General features: G+C 36.2%; 1 protein-coding gene across 4 annotated transcripts in view; it reads left to right on the plus strand.

The window, feature by feature from the left end:
* CPSF2 (cleavage and polyadenylation specific factor 2) overlaps positions 1 to 22733 on the plus strand; it is a 32639-nt gene extending 9906 nt beyond the window's left edge. For all 4 annotated transcript variants that reach the window (XM_032622522.1, XM_032622523.1, XM_032622524.1 and 1 more), the window contains 12 exons: positions 37 to 142; positions 1154 to 1283; positions 3236 to 3351; positions 4485 to 4672; positions 5359 to 5649; positions 12491 to 12591; positions 12923 to 13123; positions 14977 to 15129; positions 15869 to 16094; positions 17219 to 17518; positions 18727 to 18861; positions 19263 to 22733. In XM_032622522.1, the coding sequence (XP_032478413.1) occupies positions 37 to 142; positions 1154 to 1283; positions 3236 to 3351; positions 4485 to 4672; positions 5359 to 5649; positions 12491 to 12591; positions 12923 to 13123; positions 14977 to 15129; positions 15869 to 16094; positions 17219 to 17518; positions 18727 to 18861; positions 19263 to 19355 (2040 nt within the window). In that variant the 3' untranslated portion in view covers positions 19356 to 22733. The remainder of the gene's footprint in view (positions 1 to 36; positions 143 to 1153; positions 1284 to 3235; positions 3352 to 4484; positions 4673 to 5358; positions 5650 to 12490; positions 12592 to 12922; positions 13124 to 14976; positions 15130 to 15868; positions 16095 to 17218; positions 17519 to 18726; positions 18862 to 19262) is intronic.
* The last annotated feature ends 1210 nt before the right edge of the window (positions 22734 to 23943 follow it).

Genomic DNA, 23943 nt, shown 5'->3' on the forward strand with positions numbered 1-23943 from the left:
AGCATTTTTAACCTTTTATTTGTGTTGTTCTTTTAGTCCCGACACAATACAGAAGATTTTACACTCTTTACACTAGATGATGTGGATGCAGCCTTTGATAAAATACAGCAGTTAAAATTCTCTCAGATTGTGAATTTGAAAGGTAAAACCTGTTTCCAGTAGCAAATAATTGGACTAATGGGGTTTAAACTACTGAAAAGTACAAGGGGAATTTGTCATAAAAATTATAGGCCCTATTGTCTGAAGAATAAAAAATTAGCATTTTTTCATAGGGAACTATGAAATTCCCCAAAGTCATTTGAATTTTAAAATATTCCAGACTATATTCTAACAAAATGCAACAGCTCAAGCCTTTTCACATTTAATTTGGGAAACACTTATTTAGTGTTTACTGTATATAGTGCACAAAGGTAAATGTGGCCAGATTCTCTTCCTAAGAGCTCACAGTTAGGTTGAGGACAGTAGATCAGATGGAGGTTGAGTAGCTCAGATGACTAAAGGTAGTGATTGAAGTAAATGAAGTGCTGTGGCAGCACAGCGTAGAACATGCCTGAATTCTAGAATTGAACATTGAAAGAAAATTGTCATTTAATTAGGTCAGGAAGTCATATATTCAGTATACATTTTTCATCTATAGAGAGAATTATATTAAAACATTCTCATAAATTTGAACCCATAAATATGAAAAAATGGCACAAAATGGACTCTGAAGATTAGCCAGGAAGTAACAATGGTCTTAACAGTTTTGCTTGTACTTGTTTTCTATACGATAATTCTTTACCATAATGAGATAAGAATTGTCAATTTAGAGGTTAGCGAAGATGGAAACACTTGATAATTATGTGCACAATAGAAATATTAAAATTTATTAGTTCATGCTAAGTTATTAAATAGTAATGGCAGTCTCTAGCCTTCTATTTATCAGCACAAATATATCTGCAAGAATATATAATAAAATGACAAGAGTGCCTGCATGAAGGTATGGGGTAGCTGGGGGACAGGCGGGTGAGACTTGCATTTCACTGTATGCCTTTTTACTTTTGAATTTTGTATCATTGCGTATGTTACCTATTTAAAAATAGCTAAAAATAAGTAACCTTTCTTTAGGGTTGTGAAAAGAAATCTGAGTACTGTCGTTATCTTGTTGACATAGGTAAAGGACATGGCTTGTCTATCACACCTCTACCAGCTGGTCATATGATAGGTGGAACAATATGGAAGATAGTCAAAGATGGAGAAGAAGAAATTGTTTATGCAGTTGACTTCAACCACAAGAGGGAGATGTAGGTATATCAAGACAAAAGCTAATGGAAATGCAATTCGTATTATTTCATTCTTTGGAGGGAAAATTAGAAACAAAGTTATTTTTTTAACTAGAAATCTAGAGCAGTTTAAAAACATCAAACAGTGAATGTTTTCAGAGTTATTTGCATTGTAAGGGAAAAAGTTTGATATGAGATAAAAGACATTGTTTTGAAATTTACATGCGAATATCCACTTATAAAACAGATTTCTCTCTGGAGATGTTGCAAAGGAGATTAATTTTTGTACAACAAATTATATTTTATATGTTCTTGACCTGCTATTTAGAGGAACTTTGCAGGTGGGGTTTTTTTGTTTTTTCTGTTTTTGATAAAGTCATTAATACCATCTAATATAACTATATTTAAAGTCAGACTCCCTTTAAAAGGGGACACAGTAGTTTAATTTTAAAACTTCATTTTGTACTTATAGCATTTCTATAAAATTGTTTTGGCTTCTTTTGTAATTTCTGTACATCAAGTACATAGCTATTCTATATTAGATTACAGTATCCTCAAGATCTTTTGTATCTTATTAAGAAATATTTAAGACTAATAAGTTGAATTTTAGGCTCTTGTAATCACAGGTTAATGAGGAAAGATGGGTATTTGAGTAAATGGTATTCAAACATTTTGGGAAAAAACTTGGTTTGTGGGTTTTTTTTTTACCGCATAATGAAATAAATTTCAGTTGGATTAGAATTAAATAGAAAATGAAACAGTATTGGTGAGTCTGATCTCTTGATTTGGAAAAGACTTTGTAAGCAGAGAGGCAGTGGACCAAGTTGCAAAGGAAGACTGCTAGATTTGATTACATACGGGTTTAAAATGTCTGAAACAAACTAAATTAAAGACCTATAAACGAGGGAAAATATTTACATCAAGTTGAGCAAAGACTTATTTATAAGACCAGGTATTAATCAATCAAAAAGATACCAGTTGCAAAATGGACAAAAGTTATAAAGTCAAAAAAGAGACAATTTAAATGATAATGATTTTTTAAATTAAATACTGTTAAAATTGTTTTTAAATGGTAGTATTCTTCTGGGAAATATTTAGTGAGTTGGTCATTCTTTCTGGTTGAACCTTTCTGGAAAAGGGAGAGCTTTCTGAAAAAGGTTAAACCTTTCTGGAAAGGCATTTAGCAATATCATATATTCTAGTAAATACATTTCTAGGAATGTGTCCTAAAGGAACAACTAGAAATGCAATTGAAGCTTTTTGCAGAAGTTTTCTTTGATAGATTATTTATAATGGCAAAAAAAAAAGTAACCTAAATATCAATAAAGGGAAATGACCAAATAAATATTGTATAAACACAACAGAAAGCTTTTATAATTGTTAAAAATCAGATTTAGAAAATGATTTTAATGTCATGGGAGAAAAGTAGGATATAGAACTGAGTATATAATCATATACATGGGATATCACCTTTGTAAAACACATATACCTATATACGCATAGAAAAATTTATTTATCTACTTAGAAGATATACTCCCAAATATTATATCGATTATCTTTTTTTTTTTTTTTTTTTTTTGCGGTACACAGGCCTCACACTGTTGTGGCCTCTCCCGTGGCGGAGCACAGGCTCCGGACGCGCAGGCTCAGTGGCCATGGCTCACGGGCCTAGCCGCTTCGCGGCATGTGGGATCTTCCTGGACCGGGGCATGAACCCGTGTCCCCTGCATCGGCAGGCGGACTCTCAACCACTGTGCCACCAGGGAAGCCCTCCATTATCTTTTGAGTGATGGTACTCTGGAAGAGCTTAATTTTCCTTTTTTGAATTTACCAGATTTTCTTATCAAGGAACATGTATACTTTTATAGTTAGAAAAGGAAAAAACCTTATAAAAGAAGTTATTTTTTAGGTAAGAAAAGCTATTGTTTATTTGAAATGATATAAAGTATTCCTCTTCTTCAACTTCGTTATAGCCACTTAAATGGATGTTCCCTGGAAATGCTAAGCAGACCCTCTCTACTTATCACAGATTCATTTAATGCTACGTATGTGCAGCCGAGGAGAAAACAAAGAGACGAGCAACTTCTGAGTATGTATTGCATACTGTCCTTTGTACAGAGCTATGGAAGTGCATGGTAGTATGAATTACTGTTTATTCTGTTCTGTTTGACATTTTTCTTGTCATATGAGATTGGCTAACTCTAGTATTTTTGAAAAAATATTATGTGACCATATCAATATTTTTACAAAAAGATGCTTTAATTGGTTTGAATTTAACTTCTGTGGGATAGGTATAAAGATTGGTTTCTTCCTGCCATTCAGCACATAGCTAGCTCTCACTGGTATATGTCTAGGGAACATCAAAATATATAAAGATCTCGTATAAATCTACTAGAAAAACATTTACACTCTAAAAGAAAAATGAACAAAGGAGGTAAATGAGGGTGCAAATAGTCTGCTGATTTTGGTGTTTGGGTGTTTTATGCTCTAATCTAGTAGTCTTGATTCTAAAGAGATGTATCTCGGCCATCCCTGGTTGCTTCTGCTTTGGCTTGAGCCCTATTACCTTACATTCTTTTTTTGTAAGCTGCATGGGAATTCAACAGGGAAAATTGGATTCCACTTTCAACATGTTTGATACCACTGCCTTCATTTTTCTACTTAAAAAGTATGACTTATATACTGTGTTACTCTAACTTTTAAGAAGTTTTCAATTCTTGGTATTTTTTTGTTGTTTGTTTGTTTTTGCTAGAGTTTGATTTGACTAAATATTTCCAAGCAGACTTTCATCTAGAAAGTCTTTTATTGGAAGAGGGAATATTATTTATCTTTTATTCTACAGGCATACATACATACAAAACATGTATGTATTAATCTAAACTATAAATGTGTGTGTATAAATTTGGGAATTATGTTTTATAATGAAGTTCATTGAGGTAGGCAGGTAAGACCAGAGTGACCTGGAAACCCAAGGCTGATTGCATTTGCCCTATTCACCCAATTTTCCCAGTATACTATACAAATGTCATTTTCTATGTATACTGTGGGGGAAAGGGTTGGAAACCACCGATTTATAATTTTTCAATGGAAAAAAAAATTGAGAGTTAATGGCATTCTTATAAATTATAGTCTTCATAGTAAAAACATGGAGATAAAGTTATCTTTAATTTTATAGCAAAGTATTGTTATGTTCTGTAAGGATTTTATATTCTTGTTTTCTAGCAAATGTCCTGGAAACACTTCGAGGTGATGGAAATGTGTTAATAGCAGTGGACACTGCTGGCCGGGTTTTGGAACTTGCTCAACTCCTTGATCAAATTTGGAGAACTAAAGATGCAGGATTGGGTGTTTACTCATTGGCACTCCTAAATAATGTCAGTTATAATGTGGTGGAGTTTTCTAAGTCCCAGGTTTGTTTTCATGTTATCATTTGTAATAAAGATGTTTGCTACAGAGATTGGGCTTAGGGAAAACAATGTGTTAATTGCCCTTTGGATTTTCTTTTTCTCTTCGGGTTGATGATAATAATGTTGATAATGATGATGATGATGATAAAAACTAAAAATCAACCACTTACTGTTCTGTACATTTTGTGTATTATTTTCATTTAATCCTTATATATCCTATGAAGTAGGTTCTGTTTTTGTCCCCATTTTACAGACTGGGCAACTTGGTTCTCTAATGTTTAGTATCACAATCTGTAAAATGACGGCAAAAGTAGAACCTACTTCATAGGATATAATTGTTAGAATCTGTTTTTCTCTTCCTTTTGGATAAGCTCTTTCTCTTGAAGTAGCAATGTCTGGGGTAAGATATTCATTTAGAACTTATATACCGCCTTCTGAATAAGATTTAAGGTGACTTATAACTGCAACATAATGCAAAATTAGATTTCTAGGGATGAATTTCTGGGAAGATCTGATGGGGAATAGAAACAGACAATAAGCTGCTTATTAACATGGTACAAATATAAGCAGCCATTGGTGGGAAAAAGACTTTAAACAAGATGGAATTTGAACTCCTTGACTATTGTAGGATACATTGAGGTTATAATACAGTATTTTCTAATTATTGTCACCTTTCCCCCCCATATTAGGTAGAATGGATGAGTGATAAATTGATGAGATGTTTTGAAGACAAAAGAAATAATCCATTTCAGTTTCGTCATCTCTCTCTATGTCATGGTCTTTCTGACTTGGCTCGAGTACCTAGCCCTAAAGTGGTACTTGCCAGCCAGCCCGACCTGGAATGTGGATTTTCAAGGGATCTCTTTATTCAGTGGTGCCAGGACCCTAAAAACTCGATCATTCTAACTTACAGAACTACTCCTGGGACTTTAGCACGTTTCCTAATTGATAATCCTTCTGAAAAAATTACAGAAATAGAGGTAAGTGCTTGTATCTGAACTTTATCTTTTTTCTTTTTTGGCCGCACTGTGTGGCGTGTGAAATCTTAGTTCCCTGACCAGGGATTGAACCCATGCCCCTTGCAGTGGAAGCATGGAGCCTTAACCACTGGACTGCCATGGAAGTCCATGAACCTTATCTTAAAATTGTTTGGGAGGTACATTATACAAGATGTTTATAACAGTGACCCAAAATAAAACTTGAAGTTGTTTCAGGATTTTTATCTAACAGTAGAGAAGCTTTAACAGCACATATTTCAGAGCTCCTTAATTGGAAACTCTCAGTATTGAACCCTTCCATGGTACCCTCTGGAACCATACCCAGAGAGTATGCATATATGCTGTATTCTTATTTGCTCTTTGAAAAATTCCTTTCACATCCTTCCTGTAATTGAAATCTGGCTATTTCCTGATGATTTCTTTTTCCTGTAGCCTTCTCTTTCATGCTTTGTGTACTTTGGGCGGGGTAGGTATCCTTGTTCTGTGTTGCAGCTTTCAAGCCATTTCTCTTCCCTCTGTAGTTCATGCTGTCAGACTTGAAAATACACTGACCCCTCCTTGTTTCAGACACTGATCTCTTGGTCATTCTCTGTTGTTCATCGGTGACTTTAGACCCTGGTTCACAGTCTTCCAGTCCACTCATACTCAGGACTCTATTCTTGATGACTTTAGCATCCATATGTATGATTTATCCAGTTTTTGGCCCTCTCAGTTCCTTGACACCTTATTTCTTAATGATCTTTTCCTCCACTCCACCTCAGCCATCCCTTCCCATGATCATGCTGTCCACTCCCATGGTCATACCTTTAACCTTGTTATGATCTCCAGATCTCTCCCTCAAGCATCCCACTCTGGTCTCATAGCTGACTTTCTCTAGTACTCTCATGCCAGCAATTCTTTGGTCCCATTGGGACTTTCAATTCATGAACCTCACCACTTCTGCTAATCATCATTGTTCCATCTTCTGGCTGTGTTGGGTCTTCATTGCTGCACACAGGCTTTCTCTAGTTGCGGTGAGCGGGGGCTGCTCTTCGTTGCGGTGCGGTGGCTTCTCTCTTGCGGGGCACAGGCTCTAGGCGTGCGGACTTCAGCAGTTGTGGCGCATGGGCTCAGTAGTTGTGGCTCGCGGGCTCTAGAGCGCAGGCTTGGTAGTTGTGGCGCATGGGCATAGTTGCTCTGTGGCATGTGGGATCCTCCCAGACCAGGGCTCAAACCCGTGTCCCCTGCATTGGCAGGCGGACTCCCAGCCACTGCGCCACCAGGGAAGCCCCATATGTCTAGGGTTCTTTGCCCTCTCACCTTGTTAGGGGTATTTCTTCTGTAATTATTCTTTTTCTCTCCATTATCTATCACCTTTTCCCTCTACTTGGTGACATCCAAAGTAATTTTTACTATTCCTCCTCTACTCCCAAACTTGTTCTTCTCTGAGTCTTTCTCATGTCATGGACTAGCAGTGCTTTCCACATATTTATTCAAGCCCCAAATACAGAAATTTAAAAAATGTTCATTGAAGTGTAATATATACTGAAAAGTTTGCATATTGTAAGTGTACAGCGTGATGAATTTTCACAAATTGAACACACCTGTCTAGCTTATACCCAGATCAAGAAACAGACTATTACCAGTACCCCAGATACCCCCTTTCTGATCCTCCCTGTCCTTCCACGGGTAACCACTGTCCAGGCTTCTAATGCACAGATTATTAAAATTTATTTTCAGTTCCTTACTTTTCTCTCACTACCCATATCTAATCCAGGAGAAAGTCCTATTGACTCAACCTCCAGATATATCCTAAATCTGTCTACTTTTCTCCATCTCCACTCCCAATCATCCTAGCCCATGCTAGTGGTGTTGCCTGGACTGTGCAGTGGTTTTCTAATTGGTTTCACTGTTTTTACTTTTATACTCCCTTAATCCTTTCTTCTCATAGCGGCCAAAGACATATCTTTCCCTTTCACTCTGTCTCTGTCTCTCATTTTATTGTGGTAAAGCCACATAACATTAAATTTACCATCTGAACCATTTTTAAGGGTCCAGCACAGCAGTGTTAACTATATGAACATTGGTGTACAATAGATCTCTAGAACTTTTCATCTTGCAAAAAGTTCTGTACCCATTGAACAACTCCCAAAGCCATCTTTTAAAAATTCATCATTTCATGTCATTCCCTTGCTTAAACCCTCAGGTGGCTTCCTTCTACTCTTTGAATAAAATTCACACTCCTTACCTGGGCTTTCAAGATCCCACTGACCTGATCTCCACCCACTTTTCTGACCATATGTCATTCCATTGTCTTTATGCTCAACACTGCTTCACTGCATCAGGGTCTCCTGCCTCTGATGGTCTTCCCAGCTTTGCACTTGGTCACTCCTTGTCATTCAAGTCTCAGTTTAAAGGTCACCTCCTCAGGTAGGGCTTCTCTGACCACCAGCCTACTACTCAGTTAGTTGCCAACCCATCACATTACTTTATTTTTCCTAGCTCCCATTACTATCTGATATTTTCCTTTGTTTGTTGTCTTCCTTTTCCTACTACCAACTAGAATACAAGTTCCATGAGAAAGGGAGCTTGTTTTTTTGTATCCCTAGCACCCAGAACAGTGCTTGGTACATTGAAGGTCCTCAATAAATGTGTTGGTTGAATTTATGAATGACCAAATAGGTGAATAGGCAATAAACCAGATTTCTTATCATGTTAGATAAGAGTTTACTATGTATGGTATTTTTTCATCTACATTTATCATTCTCTAGAGTCAAATCTTACTCATTTAAGAAGAGCAAAAACAGTAAATGAATAAGGATTAATGAATTGGAGTAAATTTGATTAGGAAAAAGGAATAACTTGGAGGTAATACAGTGAAGGACTAGGGTGAAAAACATCTTAGGGTTGACTATTCTAGAAATGTGTTTTTGAATATAGTCATTAACTTTAGATACCTTAAATGAAAAATAAGATGGAGAGTAGAATTTATTATAGCAACAGGCATAAAGTAAATCATGAGGTAAATGTTCTGTCAAAGTTTATTTGTGGTTAAGATAGAGATCTATGTAAACTGCTGAGAGTGTGTACTACAGGAAAATAATGACACTTTTCTAAATTGAACTTATTTCCAAGTAAGCAAATGTGGGATGCCAGGTGTAACATGTAAATCACTCTTTCATCCTATATAGTAGAAACACTTGATTTTGGTTTAATTTTTTTTTGTTGCTTTTTATTTTAAAATAATTTCAATGTTAACAGAAAAGTTATAAAAAATAGTATACCCAGATTTCCCAGTTGTCAACATTTTACTGGATTTGCCTTATGACTTCTTTTTATACATATAGACACAATATTAGATATTTTTTTGAAAGTAAGCTGCAGGTATTCCATCATTACCTCTAAACACAGCAGTGTGTATTACCTAGAAACAAGGACTCTCCTGCAAAACTGTTGTATAATACATCCATTGAAATAAGGAAATAAGCACCGATATGATACTACCATTTCATCCACTGACTCCACTTGACTTTTGGTGAATGCTCCAACAATGTCCTTTATAATTATCCTTTCCTTTTTTTTTTTTTTTTGCGGTACGCGGGCCTCTCACTGTTGTGGCCTCTCCCGTTGCGGAGCACAGGCTCCGGACGCGCAGGCTCAGCGGCCATGGCTCATGGGCCTAGCCGCTCCGCGGCATGTGGCGGATCTTCCCAGACCGGGCCATGAACCCGTGTACCCTGCATCGGCAGGCGGACTCTCAAGCACTGCGCCACCAGGGGAAGCCCAACCCTTTCCTTTTTTTTTTTTTTTTTTTTTTTATGCGTTACGCGGGCCTCTCACTGTTGTGGCCTCTCCCGCCGCGGAGGACAGGCTCCGGACGCGCAGGCTCAGCGGCCATGGCTCACGGGCCCAGCCGCTCCGCGGCACGCGGGATCCTCCCAGACCGGGGCACGAACCCGTGTCCCCTGCATCGGCAGGCGGACTCTCAACCACCGCGCCACCAGGGAAGCCCCCCAACCCTTTCCTTTTTTGTTCGGAATCCCATCCAGGATTACACATTGCATTTAGTTGTCATGACTTGACATTTTTGAAGCATATATGTTCTAGATTTCTTTTTCTTTTTACATACAAATATCTATATGATTTTTTTTAAAAAAGAAATGGGGCCAAATTATCCACATATTTTTGAACAGTGAAAGTAGATACAGATTTACTGTATTTAATACTTGGTATTAATAAATTTTCAAATGTTTTTGAATAAGTGAATGAATTCTTTTTAATAATTCTTTAATAATACATTATGTATACGTACTTTGATTATTTAATCCAGTGGTTCCCAAAAGTATGGTGTAAGGACCCCTGGGGACTACCTGAGATGCTTTCATGGAGTCCACAGACTGTTTTTCATGATAATATTAAGATGTTATTTGCCTTTTACTGTGTCTACATTTATATTGACGAGTGAAAGCAATGGTGGGTAAAGTGCTGGTGCCTTAGCATAAATCAGGGCAGTGGCACCAAACTGTATGATTAATCACTGCATTTTGCATTACCACACACTTGTAGTTCAAAAAAGTCAGTTTCACTTAAGAATGTCCTTGATGAAGCAGTAAAAGTTACTAACTTAATTAAATCCTTCTAGTAAAAAGGTTTTTTTTAATAATCTGAGTGCCAAGATGTGAAATATACAAAAGCACTTGTGTTGCATACTGAAATATGATGTTTGTCCTGAAGAAAACCACTTGTGTAATTGTTTGAGTTGTTGAGTTAAACTAGCCACTTTTTTTTTCCTGAAACACTGGTTTTACTTGAAGTAATGACATAGTTATTCAGACTTGGCTATTTGGCAAATATTTTCCCAAAAATAAATAATTGAGCTTGTGGATCTAAGGAAAACAATTGATAGCATTTCTTGCCTCAATCTGATAAAATTGAAACTTTCAAGTGAAAATTAGAATTTTGGAAAACTTACGCCCGTCACTGTGAGACTGACAACTTAAAAGAATTTTCTGATGAGATTGGTGGTGATATTTGCAAATGTGATTTTTAAAAATATTGTCAATATTTGTAAGATCTGTGTAACTTAGTGAACTAGTATTTTCCAAATAACTACTGCATGAAGTTGCAAAATAATGTACAAATAAAAGATCCAAAGTGTAAGATAAATCAGTAAATTTTAGTAACAGTATAAAAGTTATTGGTATCGTTACAGATTCCACATTACAACCAACCTTTAAGAAACTACCACTTTCTGAGTTTTAATGTAATATCAAAGAAGAATATTCATGAAAAGGCTATTTAAAAATTTTTTCCAACTATTCATCTGTGTGAGGCTGGATTTTCTTCATATACTTTAACCAAAACAATATATTGCAAGAGATTGAATGCAGAAGCAGATGTGAGAATCCAGCTGTCTTCTATTGAGCTAGATATTAAAGAGACTTGCAGAAATGTAAAATAATGCCATACATCTTACTAATTTTTTTGCTTTGGAAACTATACTTATCTTTTGTAAAAAATGATGTTAATGTTAACATGTAATGAATGGTTTTATTACTTTTTAATGAACAGATAAATATATTTTAAATCTCTCAGTTTTAATTTCTGATATGGTAAGTTTTAATAAATATAACCCACAAAACCCAGAAATTATTTGAGGTTCTCAGAATCTTTTTTTTTTTGGCTGTGTTGGGTCTTCATTTCTGTGCGAGGGCTTTCTGTAGTTGCGGCATGCGGGGGCCACTCTTCATGGGGGTGCATGCCTCTCACTATTGCGGCCTCTCTTGTTGCGGAGCACAGACTCCAGACGCGCAGGCTCGGTAGTTGTGGCTCACGGGCCTAGTTGCTCCGCAGCATGTGGGATCTTCCCAGACCAGGGCTAGAACCCATGTCTCCTGCATTGGCAGGCAGATTCTCAACCACTGCGCCACCAGGGAAGCCCTCAGTAATTTTTAAGAGTCTAAAAGAGATCAAAAAGTTTGGGAACTACTGATTTAATCATTCCATGTTGATGGATTTTAAAGTTATGTCCAGTTTTTTACTATTACAAACATTGCTGCCATGTACTTTTTTTCTTCATGTTTGTGTGATCATTTCAGTAGGATAAATTCCTAGAAGTAGAAATGCTGTGTTAAACAACAAGCACATTTTTAGTTTTAGATGTTGACAAACTGCCTTCTAACATAGTCGCACTAATTTTCCCAGAGCAGATGAAAGTACCCTTTCCCCATTTAGTAATTAGCATTGCCAATTTCATAAATTAAAAGATGGTATTACATTTAAATCTTTTTCAAAAATCATTAGTAAAGTTATATATCTTTTTTTGGCTATTATTTTTCTTATTTTATAAATTGCTTGTATATCATTTTGTCCTTTTTTGATCTTTTTCTTAACCGATTTGGAAGAGCTCTTAGGACAGAGTAGCTTCTGATAGTCAAATAGTGCTGCAAATAATTTTCTCAGTTTCTTTAAATTTCATGAGATTTAAAATGTCAGAATATTTTTTTCCCTGTCACCATATTTATTCACGTTTTCTTTTGGGTTTTATGTCATGTGTAGGTCTCACCTACACCAAATTATAAAAATACTTCTCTGTATTTTCTTTGCCTGATTGGTGATTTTTAGCCAGTTTGATTTAAATTAAACCCATCCTGGAAATGTGACAGCTCCATTTTAGTCCTAATCTAAATAGGATCTGTAATTGCACATAATGGAAACTTAAATAATTTCAGAGGAAAATTTAGTTTAAAGATGATGAATCAATTTAGAGATGTGATGTATCTCATACCCCACTGCCTTAACCCCCTAACATTGATATTTCCTTTCATCTGCTATTTTTCTTTAGTTGAGGAAACGTGTGAAACTTGAAGGGAAAGAACTTGAAGAATACTTGGAAAAAGAGAAACTAAAGAAAGAAGCTGCTAAAAAACTTGAACAGTCAAAAGAGTAAGTTGTTTCCAGACAGATTAGAAGTTTATGTAAGTAATTTGATAACTTATTTCTGGACAAAAACGTTTAATTGAAAATATTTAAATTTTCTTTTGACTTTATTACTTTTATTACATCTTTCCAGTGGTGCTAGAATACTAAATCCTTTCAGTGCTAATGTTAATTTACTAACTGGCTGTTAATGCTCTATGTCACAAAATATCAATCCAGTAATATTATCATTATCATTGAATTAATAGTGAATGTTAATTCATTAATAATTTTGTAAATATTAATTAAAAGTCTTTTGGGGACTTTATGACCTTTACCTTTTCCCAAACTCCCTTAGGGCAGACATAGATTCCAGTGATGAGAGTGACGTTGAGGAAGATATTGACCAGCCATCAGCTCATAAGACTAAGCACGACCTGATGATGAAAGGTGAAGGTAGTCGTAAAGGAAGTTTCTTCAAACAGGCTAAAAAGTCTTATCCTATGTTTCCTGCCCCAGAAGAAAGAATTAAATGGGATGAATATGGAGAAATTATCAAGTATGTGAGCAAAACAAGTTTTTCTTTCTTACAGATTGGAGGTAGTAACTGTATTGTCATTTTAGCTCAAAGAATTTGGTCTTTCTGGTCATCATGTACTTAGTTTCTGAGTATCTCAGCTTGTAGTTTGAAATATAAAAATAGAAAGGTCGAGGAACATATAGAGAGTTAATAATAAAGGAAAACTGGTAGTTTTATTACTTAGGTATGTGAAATGTTTAAAATGATGATCAGGACTCTTTCATGCCCTCCCCACTTAAAAAGAGGTAAGGGATGTGCATTGGAGAAAGACATATGATAGGAAGAACTTTTGATGGCTAAGGTTATGTTAAGTTTGGGAAATGGTTTATGTCTCAAGTAGTGCTGCACACATGCTTTAGTTACAAGAGGAATAGGAGATAGTGTGAGTGGAACCATAGAAAATCTACCAAATCTATACCCACTATTAGAAAAACAACTGAAATCACACATTCTAATCACAGATTTGAAAACACCACTATCCTGAATAAAGATCAGTAAGTGTCAACTGCCTTTTAGCATAATGCACGCTGTCTTTCACAATTTGGTTTCTCCCTACTTTTCTATTATATTTCTCTATATTTCTCTTACAGCAGTGTGTGTTCTCCACTCCGGTGGTTCCAGCCTTCTCTCAGTTTCCCCCTGCTCAGCTTTTTCATGTCATGCCTTTACCCATGTTCTTCCTTCAGCCTGGTTCTACCTTCCCATCCCAAGCTTTCAGGCTGCTGAATCTGGCCTCACAAACCACTGGAAAACTTACCTGTCTCTCCCTTGCCACCGCAACACAGTTAGTTCCCTCTCTTTTACTTTCTTTGTAAATATCTTGAGCCTACGGTCTTAGGTCATCCTTGAATTTCATTAGGAAAATTCTACTGTTTACTTGGCCCTCTAAAATAGTAGGGAGAAGAACTAACAATCTAAACAGTATTGGTGAGTTTGCTTACCATTTCAGTTAATTAATGGCCAATCTGTTTATCATATGGACAGTGCTCTTCAGCTTCAATTTTCTTATCTGAAAAATGGGGGTAAGAATACAACAAGGTTATGCTTTTGAAGGCGCTTAGCACAGAACCTGACTCATAGTAAATGCACTTTAAGTGGTTGCTACTACAGTTGTTATGTGGATTACAGTTCGAGATGGTGGGCTCCTGCAGTAATCTAGATGTTGGGCGACAGAGGCCTGGATTCTCAGGAGTGTGAGGGGATTTGGGGGTAGGGCATGATAAATGTAGAGATCAGAGAGAACATTAAAAAAGTTTGCTTTTTAATTTTAATGTACAACTCTCTGATATTGGAAAATAGTCGTGCTAGTAGTTTGTTGAAATAAAGATGAAGGCTTTTGAGGGGCTAATGGTTTTGTATCTCAGGTTTCTCTGTAATGTGCAAAAATGGAGAGTCATCTGCTTTCATCGGGCAGGGAAGGAATAATGTGGGTGTCTTAAGGAAACCAAAGGAGATCTGAGATTTATAAGGACTGGAAATTGACAAGAGAAACCACAGAAATTGAGAAAAAGAATTACTGAAACAAATGCAGGGCCAGGTTGCAAGAATACTTATGATAGCCACTAAGGTCTTCTAATGACGTGTGTAGATAGGGCCTTTTCACTCACCCACATGGTGTTTTAAAGTGTACGCCTTGATGGTCGTGAAGAACGTAATATATGCAATCATCTGATAATTGATATTGTGAAGTTGCACTGACTTTGGATCAAATGTGTATTTGAATCTTGATATATGTGAGGAGTCTAAAAATTATGCCATCTACTAATTAGTTGTATGTATTAAATAATATTGGCTTGCTTGTTACTGCTTCTAATTAGAGACTTTTTATTTAGACCAGAGGATTTCTTAGTGCCAGAACTTCAAGCTACTGAAGAAGAAAAAAGCAAATTAGAGTCTGGCCTGACAAATGGAGATGAACCCATGGATCAGGATTTATCTGATGTTCCTACTAAGTGTATTTCTACAACAGAATCTATAGAAATAAAGTAAGTGCTCTCGTTGCATTTTGAGCATAGATTAGGAGGTAAAATTTCAAGCGCTTGAGTCACATAATTTACATTGTTTCAAAAGTGAGATTTCTGAATATCCTCTAGTAAGTTTGTGCTTTTAAAATGTAATTTTTTTCTTCTTGTGAAGTATGGTGGTTTTTTTTCCCTTCATTAATGATATTTGAATGCCAAAATGAATTGGTGGTGAGGAGGGGGTTAAACTTTAAATTGTACATGTATGTGAAAAAACATTCTTTCTGGTCTTTCTAGTAAGTCTAGTAGCAGGTGAGCTTGTATAATTCCAAGTTTAATTTTTCTAAATGCTTGTTTAATAAACTCCTTGACTCAAACATCTCTGCGAGTGCATTAACATCTTAAAAATACCACTGTGTCTTAAAAATAGCACTATGTCTTAAAAATAGCCACTGTGCCTTAAAAAATTGTGAACCTTTTTTCTTTATTTAGTGCAGTTAACACCAGTAAATGATCATTTTGGAATATATTTTTTCAAGTTATCAGAGAGCAAAGTGGCTTTTTGTCTAGTGGTATCATCTAGTATACATTCTTGGGTGTGGCTAAGAGCTCAATAATACATATTAACAATATAACACGTGTATTCCTCAAATCCTCATTCTACATATTGATACATTTCTTTCCTGATGATAAAAGCCATTAAAAACCTAATTTTAGAATTAACTTACCAGAAAAGTAAGCTTGAATAATCATGTAATTACAGAGCCAGGGTTACTTACATAGACTATGAAGGACGCTCTGATGGGGATTCCATTAAGAAAATCATCAATCAAATGAAACCACGACAGTTGATCATTGTCCATGGACCACCAGAGGCCAGTCAGGATCTTGCAGAGTGCTGCCGTGGGTTTGGTGGGAAAGATATTAAAGTGTACATGCCAAAGCTACATGAAACAGTCGATGCCACTAGTGAAACTCATATCTACCAGGTAAGTACGCTGGCATTTGAGCCACGTAGAAGTAAGTACTTTTTGTTGCAGATTAGGACAGATAGATTAGGAATCCAGTGGTGAGCGAAACAAATGTGGTCCCTTGTCCTAGCAGATTTTATAGTCTGTGGGGCTTGTACCAAGGAAATAGCATTTATCATACTGTTATACCTCTGATAGAGGAAGTACAGGATGCTATGAGAGTATAAAGAGGGAGATTCCAACCCAAATTTGGGAGGTTTAGAAACAGTTTCCCAGAGGAAGGGATAACTAGGCTGAATCCCGACGGCTATTTAGATTGGTTATCAGGGTGGTATATAGAGTGGTAAAGAGAGGGAGAAAAAGTGTTCCAGGCAGAGGGAACAACATTTGTGAAAGTGTAGAGGTGAGGGGAATGGGGAATGTTTAGGAATTCAGAAGTTTTCTAAAAATTCACAGATGTTAAGGTTCTATTCCTAATTGAAAAAAATGGAGACAGGTATAGAAAACAGGAATGGCACAGAGGAAGGCTTGATTAACTCATATCTGGTAGTGGGAGGTGGTATCAGGTAAGGCAAGAGTGGTGTCTATATTTGTTTGGAAAAAATGGATTGGAATTCACCAGGCAGCAGCGTCATTCTGGGCAGAACAAGAGGAAGCAGCGTTCCAGGAATATGGAGGTGTGAAACTGTGTGGTATATTGAGGAAACCCTAAGCCATTCAGTACTTCTGAAGTAGCATCAGGTCCTAGGGGATGAGACTGATCAGTGGTTCTCCACCCAGGCTACACATCTGGAGAGCTTTGGGGGAATCAAGGGGCTCAATGTTCTGGCCTTAGTCTCACCAGTTATATTAGAATCACTGGAGGTGGGACCCTGGCATTAATGTTAAAAAAAAAAAAAAAAAAAATTCCCGTGTGGTCCCAATGTACAGTCAAGGTTAAGAACTTTAAGAAAGTAGACAGGGGCCCTATGATTTTACAGGCCATTAGGTCATTACCAGTTACAGTGAAGATCAGATGAATGAAAGATTTTCAAATTTTAATACACAGTACTAGAGTTCGAAAATAATAATAGATCATATTTAATTGTTAAGTTATACTCTTTGGGCATTATTTCTCTCCCTCCCCTTTGCATCATATCTAGGTGAGATTAAAAGATTCACTTGTCAGCTCCCTTCAGTTTTGTAAGGCAAAAGATGCTGAATTAGCTTGGATAGATGGTGTCTTAGACATGAGAGTTTCCAAAGTGGACACAGGAGTTATTTTAGAAGAAGGAGAACTTAAGGATGACGGAGAAGACTCAGAAATGCAAGTGGACGCTCCTTCAGATTCTAGCGTTATAGCACAGCAGAAGGCCATGAAAAGTCTGTTTGGAGACGATGAGAAAGAAACAGGTGAAGAAAGTGAGATCATTCCTACTTTGGAACCCTTACCACCTCATGAGGTAAAAAGCTTGTGCTGCTTCTCTCGCTCCTTTAATTTGTCATCCTTTGAATGTTTTTTTAAATGTTTTTAACCATTTAAAATATGTCATATATAGGCTCATTTTGGAGTTAAAAAAAATTAAGATATGTCTCAGTGTGCGTGCATATGTCCTCTATGGCTAGAGAATGATAACGATAGTAAGGAAACCTTTAGCAGATCTGCTTATAAGATACATAATTGTTTCATGATTTGTTTTTCAGTATGGATTTTTAAATATTAAGTTTGATGATTGTGAGGGTCATCTACCTGCTTCCATTTAGGAGATTTATAATTTTCTAAGAATGTTATACTCTTGTACTCCATTTTTGTGTGTTATTGATTCAACTTAACCACTTTTGGTTTTGATACAGTTAGAAATCATTTATTTCCTATAGGTATAGTTTTAGTCTAGTATTTTATTTACGTGTTCTCAAGAGATAGCTAGTTAACTGGCAGAGCTTCCAGGTAATTAACTTAAAGCAATATTAAAACTATATTATGAGAGTCTGACACGACTGTCAAGTGATGTCTTTGGCCCTCCTATACAATAAAGAATGGAGAGACGGCCTCTGTCATTGGATTCTCTTCAAGTACAACAAAATTGTGGGGAGGAATTAGGAACTTTCTTCTCTCTGTGCTAAAGCCGGCACTCGTCAAAGCAACTTCAGAGCATATATCCTCTATGGCTAGAGAATATATTCAAAGCAGTGGCATTAGGTTGAACCGCTTGCCTTTCTGATTCTAAAACCCACGCATTCACTGTGAGGGAGGAAGGAAAGTGGAAGTGGGATCAGGGGAGAATTATCCTCTGAACTGTATACAAAGGACTGGGATCTGGAAAATGAATTTTTTTGTTCAGTTCTGCCTACTCGCACTCTAGTTGACCCCCTTAGGCAAGTGGGGGAGTGAAGAGCATAACATGATCAAACGGCGTTCTGCTATTGTGAGGCACGACTAATAAAATTGATTGTGAAACATTCAGAAAATGTGAAGGGCTTCATAATGTAAAATCATGAGGTAAAATTCAGACTAACTTGGAATGTGATTTATAGTCTTGAAATGATCTGTCAAAGGAATTCAGGGGATAATAGGAAATATCTTAGAGATCATGTGTTATTTCACTTCATTCAGTACAACTGTGTGTCTGGTGTTTTATTTGAAGTTCTTTCCCCTTTAACCTTATCTAAGGTTCCTGGACATCAGTCAGTTTTTATGAATGAACCAAGACTGTCGGACTTCAAACAAGTTCTTTTAAGGGAGGGGATCCAAGCTGAGTTCGTAGGAGGTGTACTCGTTTGCAACAATCAAGTAGCAGTCCGTAGAGTAAGTGTGTTTTTAAGAAGGGCTGAATTGAACAGATGCTCCTGATGTTTAGTTATTTTGAATTCTGTAATTCTTGATTGAATTAATTTTAGAAACTGGAGATCAGTAATTTATAGTGAAGACATCACATTTATAGTGATGACCTTGACGGCTTTTAAAAGTGACTCTCAAAGACGTGATATATAATTTTATTGTAAATTTTTATTATTTGAATCCTGTGACATTTATGTGTCTATGTAAAATTCATGACTTGAATATTATATCCATATTCTGTGAATCAGAGCAGTCCATTTCCTAATCAGTCATAGAGCAATCTAGTTAATATATTTTGGTTATTATGTCTGCATGTTAATGGATAGAAAGTCTGCTAAATAACTTATTTTTTTTTACTTGGTTTCTAGACGGAAACTGGACGCATTGGATTAGAAGGCTGCCTTTGTCAAGATTTTTATAGGATAAGAGACCTTTTATATGAACAGTATGCCATTGTGTAAAGGACATGATGTCAAGAAGTATCTGTTTGACCTTCCTAAGAAAAAAGGATTCTTACTCTAAGCTTTTGCATTTTCGTTTTGTAACATACAAAAAGAATCTGCCAGAAAAACTTAACATTCATTAGATTTTTAAAAATGTAAATAGAAACCATATTGCTAATGCTGAAATGAGCATGCTACCTTTTGGCTTTCAGAGTGAGAGATCCTTACAAGTATGCAGGCCCTGGAGTTGAAGGTGATTGGCTTCCTTTAGAGACCCCTTATTCTAGAAGGGCTTGTTACTTGAATAAAACAATGCAACTTAGCAAACCAGTTCATGGCCTTAGAGAAACATGTTTGCATGAATTCTTGCAAACTGTTTCTTACATTTTCTGGAATGAAAAATGAGAATTTATCTTAAAAAGATGCACTATAAGAAAACCCTGATGAAACAGTTTTTTGAGCCTATGTATTTAAAAAACGAAAAAAACAGAGTGTGTGCTGTACTTCTCTTGCATTCCTGTATGCAGTTTTCTTCACAGGGAGCTTATCTGCTCCATGCCTACGTTTCCCAGTACTTCACGCTACTGTGAGATGGTACACATTTGGCTCAGAAACCAGTTTTTATTTCTCCCATTTCCTTTTTTGTCAAGATTTTGTTGTTGTTGTTGTTCAGCTTGAATTATAACACCATCATTTGAATATGCATAATTCAGAAAAACTCCCTGACGTGTTCTAGTCTTAAAGGTCCTGCATGCATTTTAAACACATCTTAACTATCAGCTAGGTTACTGTACTGGAGACTGTTTTGTGCTTTGCTTTTAGGGAAACAAATGTTGAACCTCATATTTTTATAAGGTAACAGTATAATTAAAAGGTGTAAAGGTCTTCATCTCTTAGGCTTGCTTTCTCCTAAGGTTGCCCAAGCAGTGGTTGGATTTTATACACATTACTACAGAAATAATACTGAAGTTGAATAAGGCCATCCATTCTATGTTCATCTCTTTCTTGGGGCTAGCAGCCCTGATACAGTATAAACCACTTGTGTTTAAGAGTAAAAACAGTATATGCAGTTCTCATTGACTTAAAAATGAAAGTCATGTCACCCTATTGTAATCTGTGGGTGCTTTTTTAGAATGTAGCTTAATCATGACAGACCTTGATGTTTATTTCTTATTTAAACCCTACTCTTTACACTTAAGCATTTTTAGAAGGGTCAGATTTCTTGTTTAAGAAACTATATGGAACTATGTATAATACAACTCAGTGATATCAGACAAGAATTAATATTTCACTCTATTTCAAATGCTTAGAAAGCTTTTATTGTGAGTTAAATTGCTAATGCAAAGTTTACAGCCTTCTGATACTGAAAACCAGACACACAAAACAAGTTACAGACGATGAAGATAAAGAGTATGTTTTCTTTGCAGAGCTTTGAAAAAAAAATCACTTAAACTCTTACTACTGAATAGAGTAAGCCTAGAATCCTATTTATATTCCAGGGGAAAGAAAGTCTGCATTTGTTTCATGGCTTAAAGCATCTGGTTATACATATTACATTGCAATAGTGATATTGAAAAATTGTCTCTTGCCTAGCGTTTTTATTGTCCTATGAGCAGGAATTAAATTTTAAAGTACTGCTTGAAGATGGCTGTGCTAACTAATGTCAATGCAGGAGCAATATTTTTACCTGTTTCTAGGTGACAGTATTACTAAAATTTCTAAAATGAAGTCATTTGTTTAGTCTCAGTTACTTAAGAAAAATATAAATTTTAAAAAGGACTCTGAGGTAAATCATGAACTCAGAGGCACTTTCAGATCGTCATTGTGCAGAGGCAAAGTAAACACAACGGACCATCAGCTGATATCTATAATTTGGTTAAAAAGAAATTTTGTTGTAATATTTGTAGCAGTGGGATTATAAATGTCAAGCATCATTGCAAACTTTCTATATTTTCATGAACCAGTAGGTGGCCTGAAACAGAAGTGAGAAAATCAATTTTCTAAGGAGGGCCTTTGCCTTTTTTAAAAAATTTGAGATACGATTCACATACTTTTAAAGTTCACTCTTTTAAAGTTACATTTATTATTTTTTTTTTAGTATATTTACAGAGTTGTGCAACCATTACCACCATCTAATTCCAGAATACTTCATCGCCCCGAAAAGAAACTCCGTACCCGTTAGCAGTCACTCCCATTCTCGCTTCTCCTCAGCCCCAGGCAAGCATTAATCTATCTTCTGTCTCTGTGAATTTACCTATTCTGGACAGTTCATAAAAATGGAATCATACAGTATGTGGCCTTTTGTGTCTGACTTCTTTCACTTAGCATAACTTTTAAGATTCATCGATGCTGTAGCATGTATCAGTATTCTTTTTATGGCTGAATAATATTCCATATGGATATACTGCATTTTGTTTATCCACTCATCAGTTGAGAGACATTTGGTTTGTTTCCACTTTTTGGCTATTATGAATAATGCTGTTATGAACATTTGTGTACAGGTTTTTTGTATGGGCATATGTTTTCGATTTGGGGAGGCATATACGTTAAGAGTAGAATTGCTGGGTCATATGGTAACTCTGTGTAACCTTTTGGGGAAATTGCCAGACTGTCTTCCAAAGTGACTGCACCATTTTACATTCCTATGTCCTCGGCAACACTGGTTACTCACGATCTTTTTTATTTTAGCCGTTTTAGTGTGTGTGAAGAGGTATCTCATTGTGGTTTCGATTTGCATTTCTCTAATGACTGATGATTTTGAGCTTCTTTTCTGTACTCATTGGCTGTTTGTATATCTTCTTCGGACAAATGTCTGTTCAGATCCTTTGCCTATTTTTAAATTGGGTCATTTATCTTTTTATTGTTGACTTAAAGAGTGTTTTATACACTCTGGATACTAAATCCTTATCATATGTATGATTTGCAAATATTTTTTCCCATTCTGTTTGTTTTTTCACTACCTTGATAGTGTCCTTTGAAACACAAAAGTTTTTAATTTTGATGAAGCCTTAATTTATCTGTTTTATTCTCTGGTCCCTTGTGCTATTGGTGTCATATCTTAGAAACCCATTGCTTTTTTTTTCCTGAGAGCTTTATGGTTTAATATAGTTCTTACATTTAAGTCTTTGATCCATTTTGAGTTAACTTTTATGTATGATGTGAGGTAGGGGTCTGATTTCATTCTTTTGCATTTAGATATCCAGTAGCCCAGCATCGTTTGTTGAAAAGACTATTTCCTCATCAAATTTTCTTGCCACCTTTGTTGAAAATCAGTTGCCCATGAGTGTATGACTTTGTTCTTGGATTCTCAATTCTATCTCACGGTTGTATACATCCATCCTTATGCTAGTATTGTTTTGAATACTGTAACTATGTATTAAAATTTGAAATTGGCAAGTGTACATCCTCCACCTTTTTTCTCTTTCAAGATTGTTTAGGCTGTTCTGGTTCCCTAACATTTTCATATGAATTTTAGAATCAGTTTATCAATTTCTGTAAAAAGGCCACTCACTTTTAATAGGAAAAAAAAAAGTACTTGAAATTTAGAGCTTAAAATCTTAGAATGTTATGGCTGAGAGGGACTATAGAATTCATCTAGTTCAACACGCTTATTTTAGTATTGAATGAATGGGCCTATGGGAGGTAAGGGGTTTGCTTGAGTCAGATAGCTGGTCAGAGACAGAGTTGGAATTAGAACCTAGCCTTCATAGAGTCCGTTCATTTTATATTAAATGAATGAATCTAGAATCCTTATAGAATCCATTGATTCAATACTAAAATAAGTATGTTGAACTACATGAGTTCTGCGGTTCCTCTCAGGCATAACATTCTGAGATTTTAAGCTGTAAATTTCAAGTCCTTTTTTCCTTGCACTGCTGTGCTGCTTTGCTTCCTTAGTTATATTCACTTTGCTTAGGGGGAATATGTTCAGTTTATCTGCTCTAAGAACAGCATCTGGCAGCTGTTACTTAGGACAATAGCCTGCTGAGAGAGAGACTGCTTCCATTCTGTGTGATGGCCAGTGAAGGGGGAGGGCGGGGAGAGAAAGGGTAAATGTCACCTTCTGTAGTTTTCTTTGGTTTTAAGGTTCTAGAGTTTTATCACACGGTTATTGTCCTTTAACTATTGATGAACTCATTACCACTTAAGTCAAAGGGTGTAAATAGTGGTTAGTAATGCAGTGATTGAGAGGTTGATTGTTTGCTTGTTTGTTTGCGTGGTGGTTGTTCTCTGCCACCCCTAACCCCTTCTTTATTCAGCCATTTGATAACTACAAAGTGGATGGCTAAGTGACGATGCAGTGCGAACTAGAGAAGGAATCTTCAGATCTGCCTACCTGGGCGGGGATCAAAGAAAGGTTTTTTTCCTTCTTCTTTTGCTTTTCTTTCACTCTAACCACGTGAATTGTGTTTGTGAGAAAATACCCCAAATTGTCACAGTAAAAACCCAGGACTTTGCTGGAAGTGAGGGAGGGTATCTTGGCGTCTCTCTCCTGTTGGTCCCCCCTCCTCCCCGCCCCTGCCCCATTCCCACACAGCTCTATTTTTTTGGTGCTTTTTCCTTCACTACTCAAGCCCATTTCATTTTAGTTCTTGAAGTCAAAATG

Source organism: Phocoena sinus, chromosome 2, assembly GCF_008692025.1.
Source record: "Phocoena sinus isolate mPhoSin1 chromosome 2, mPhoSin1.pri, whole genome shotgun sequence".
Lineage (NCBI taxonomy): Eukaryota > Metazoa > Chordata > Mammalia > Artiodactyla > Phocoenidae > Phocoena > Phocoena sinus.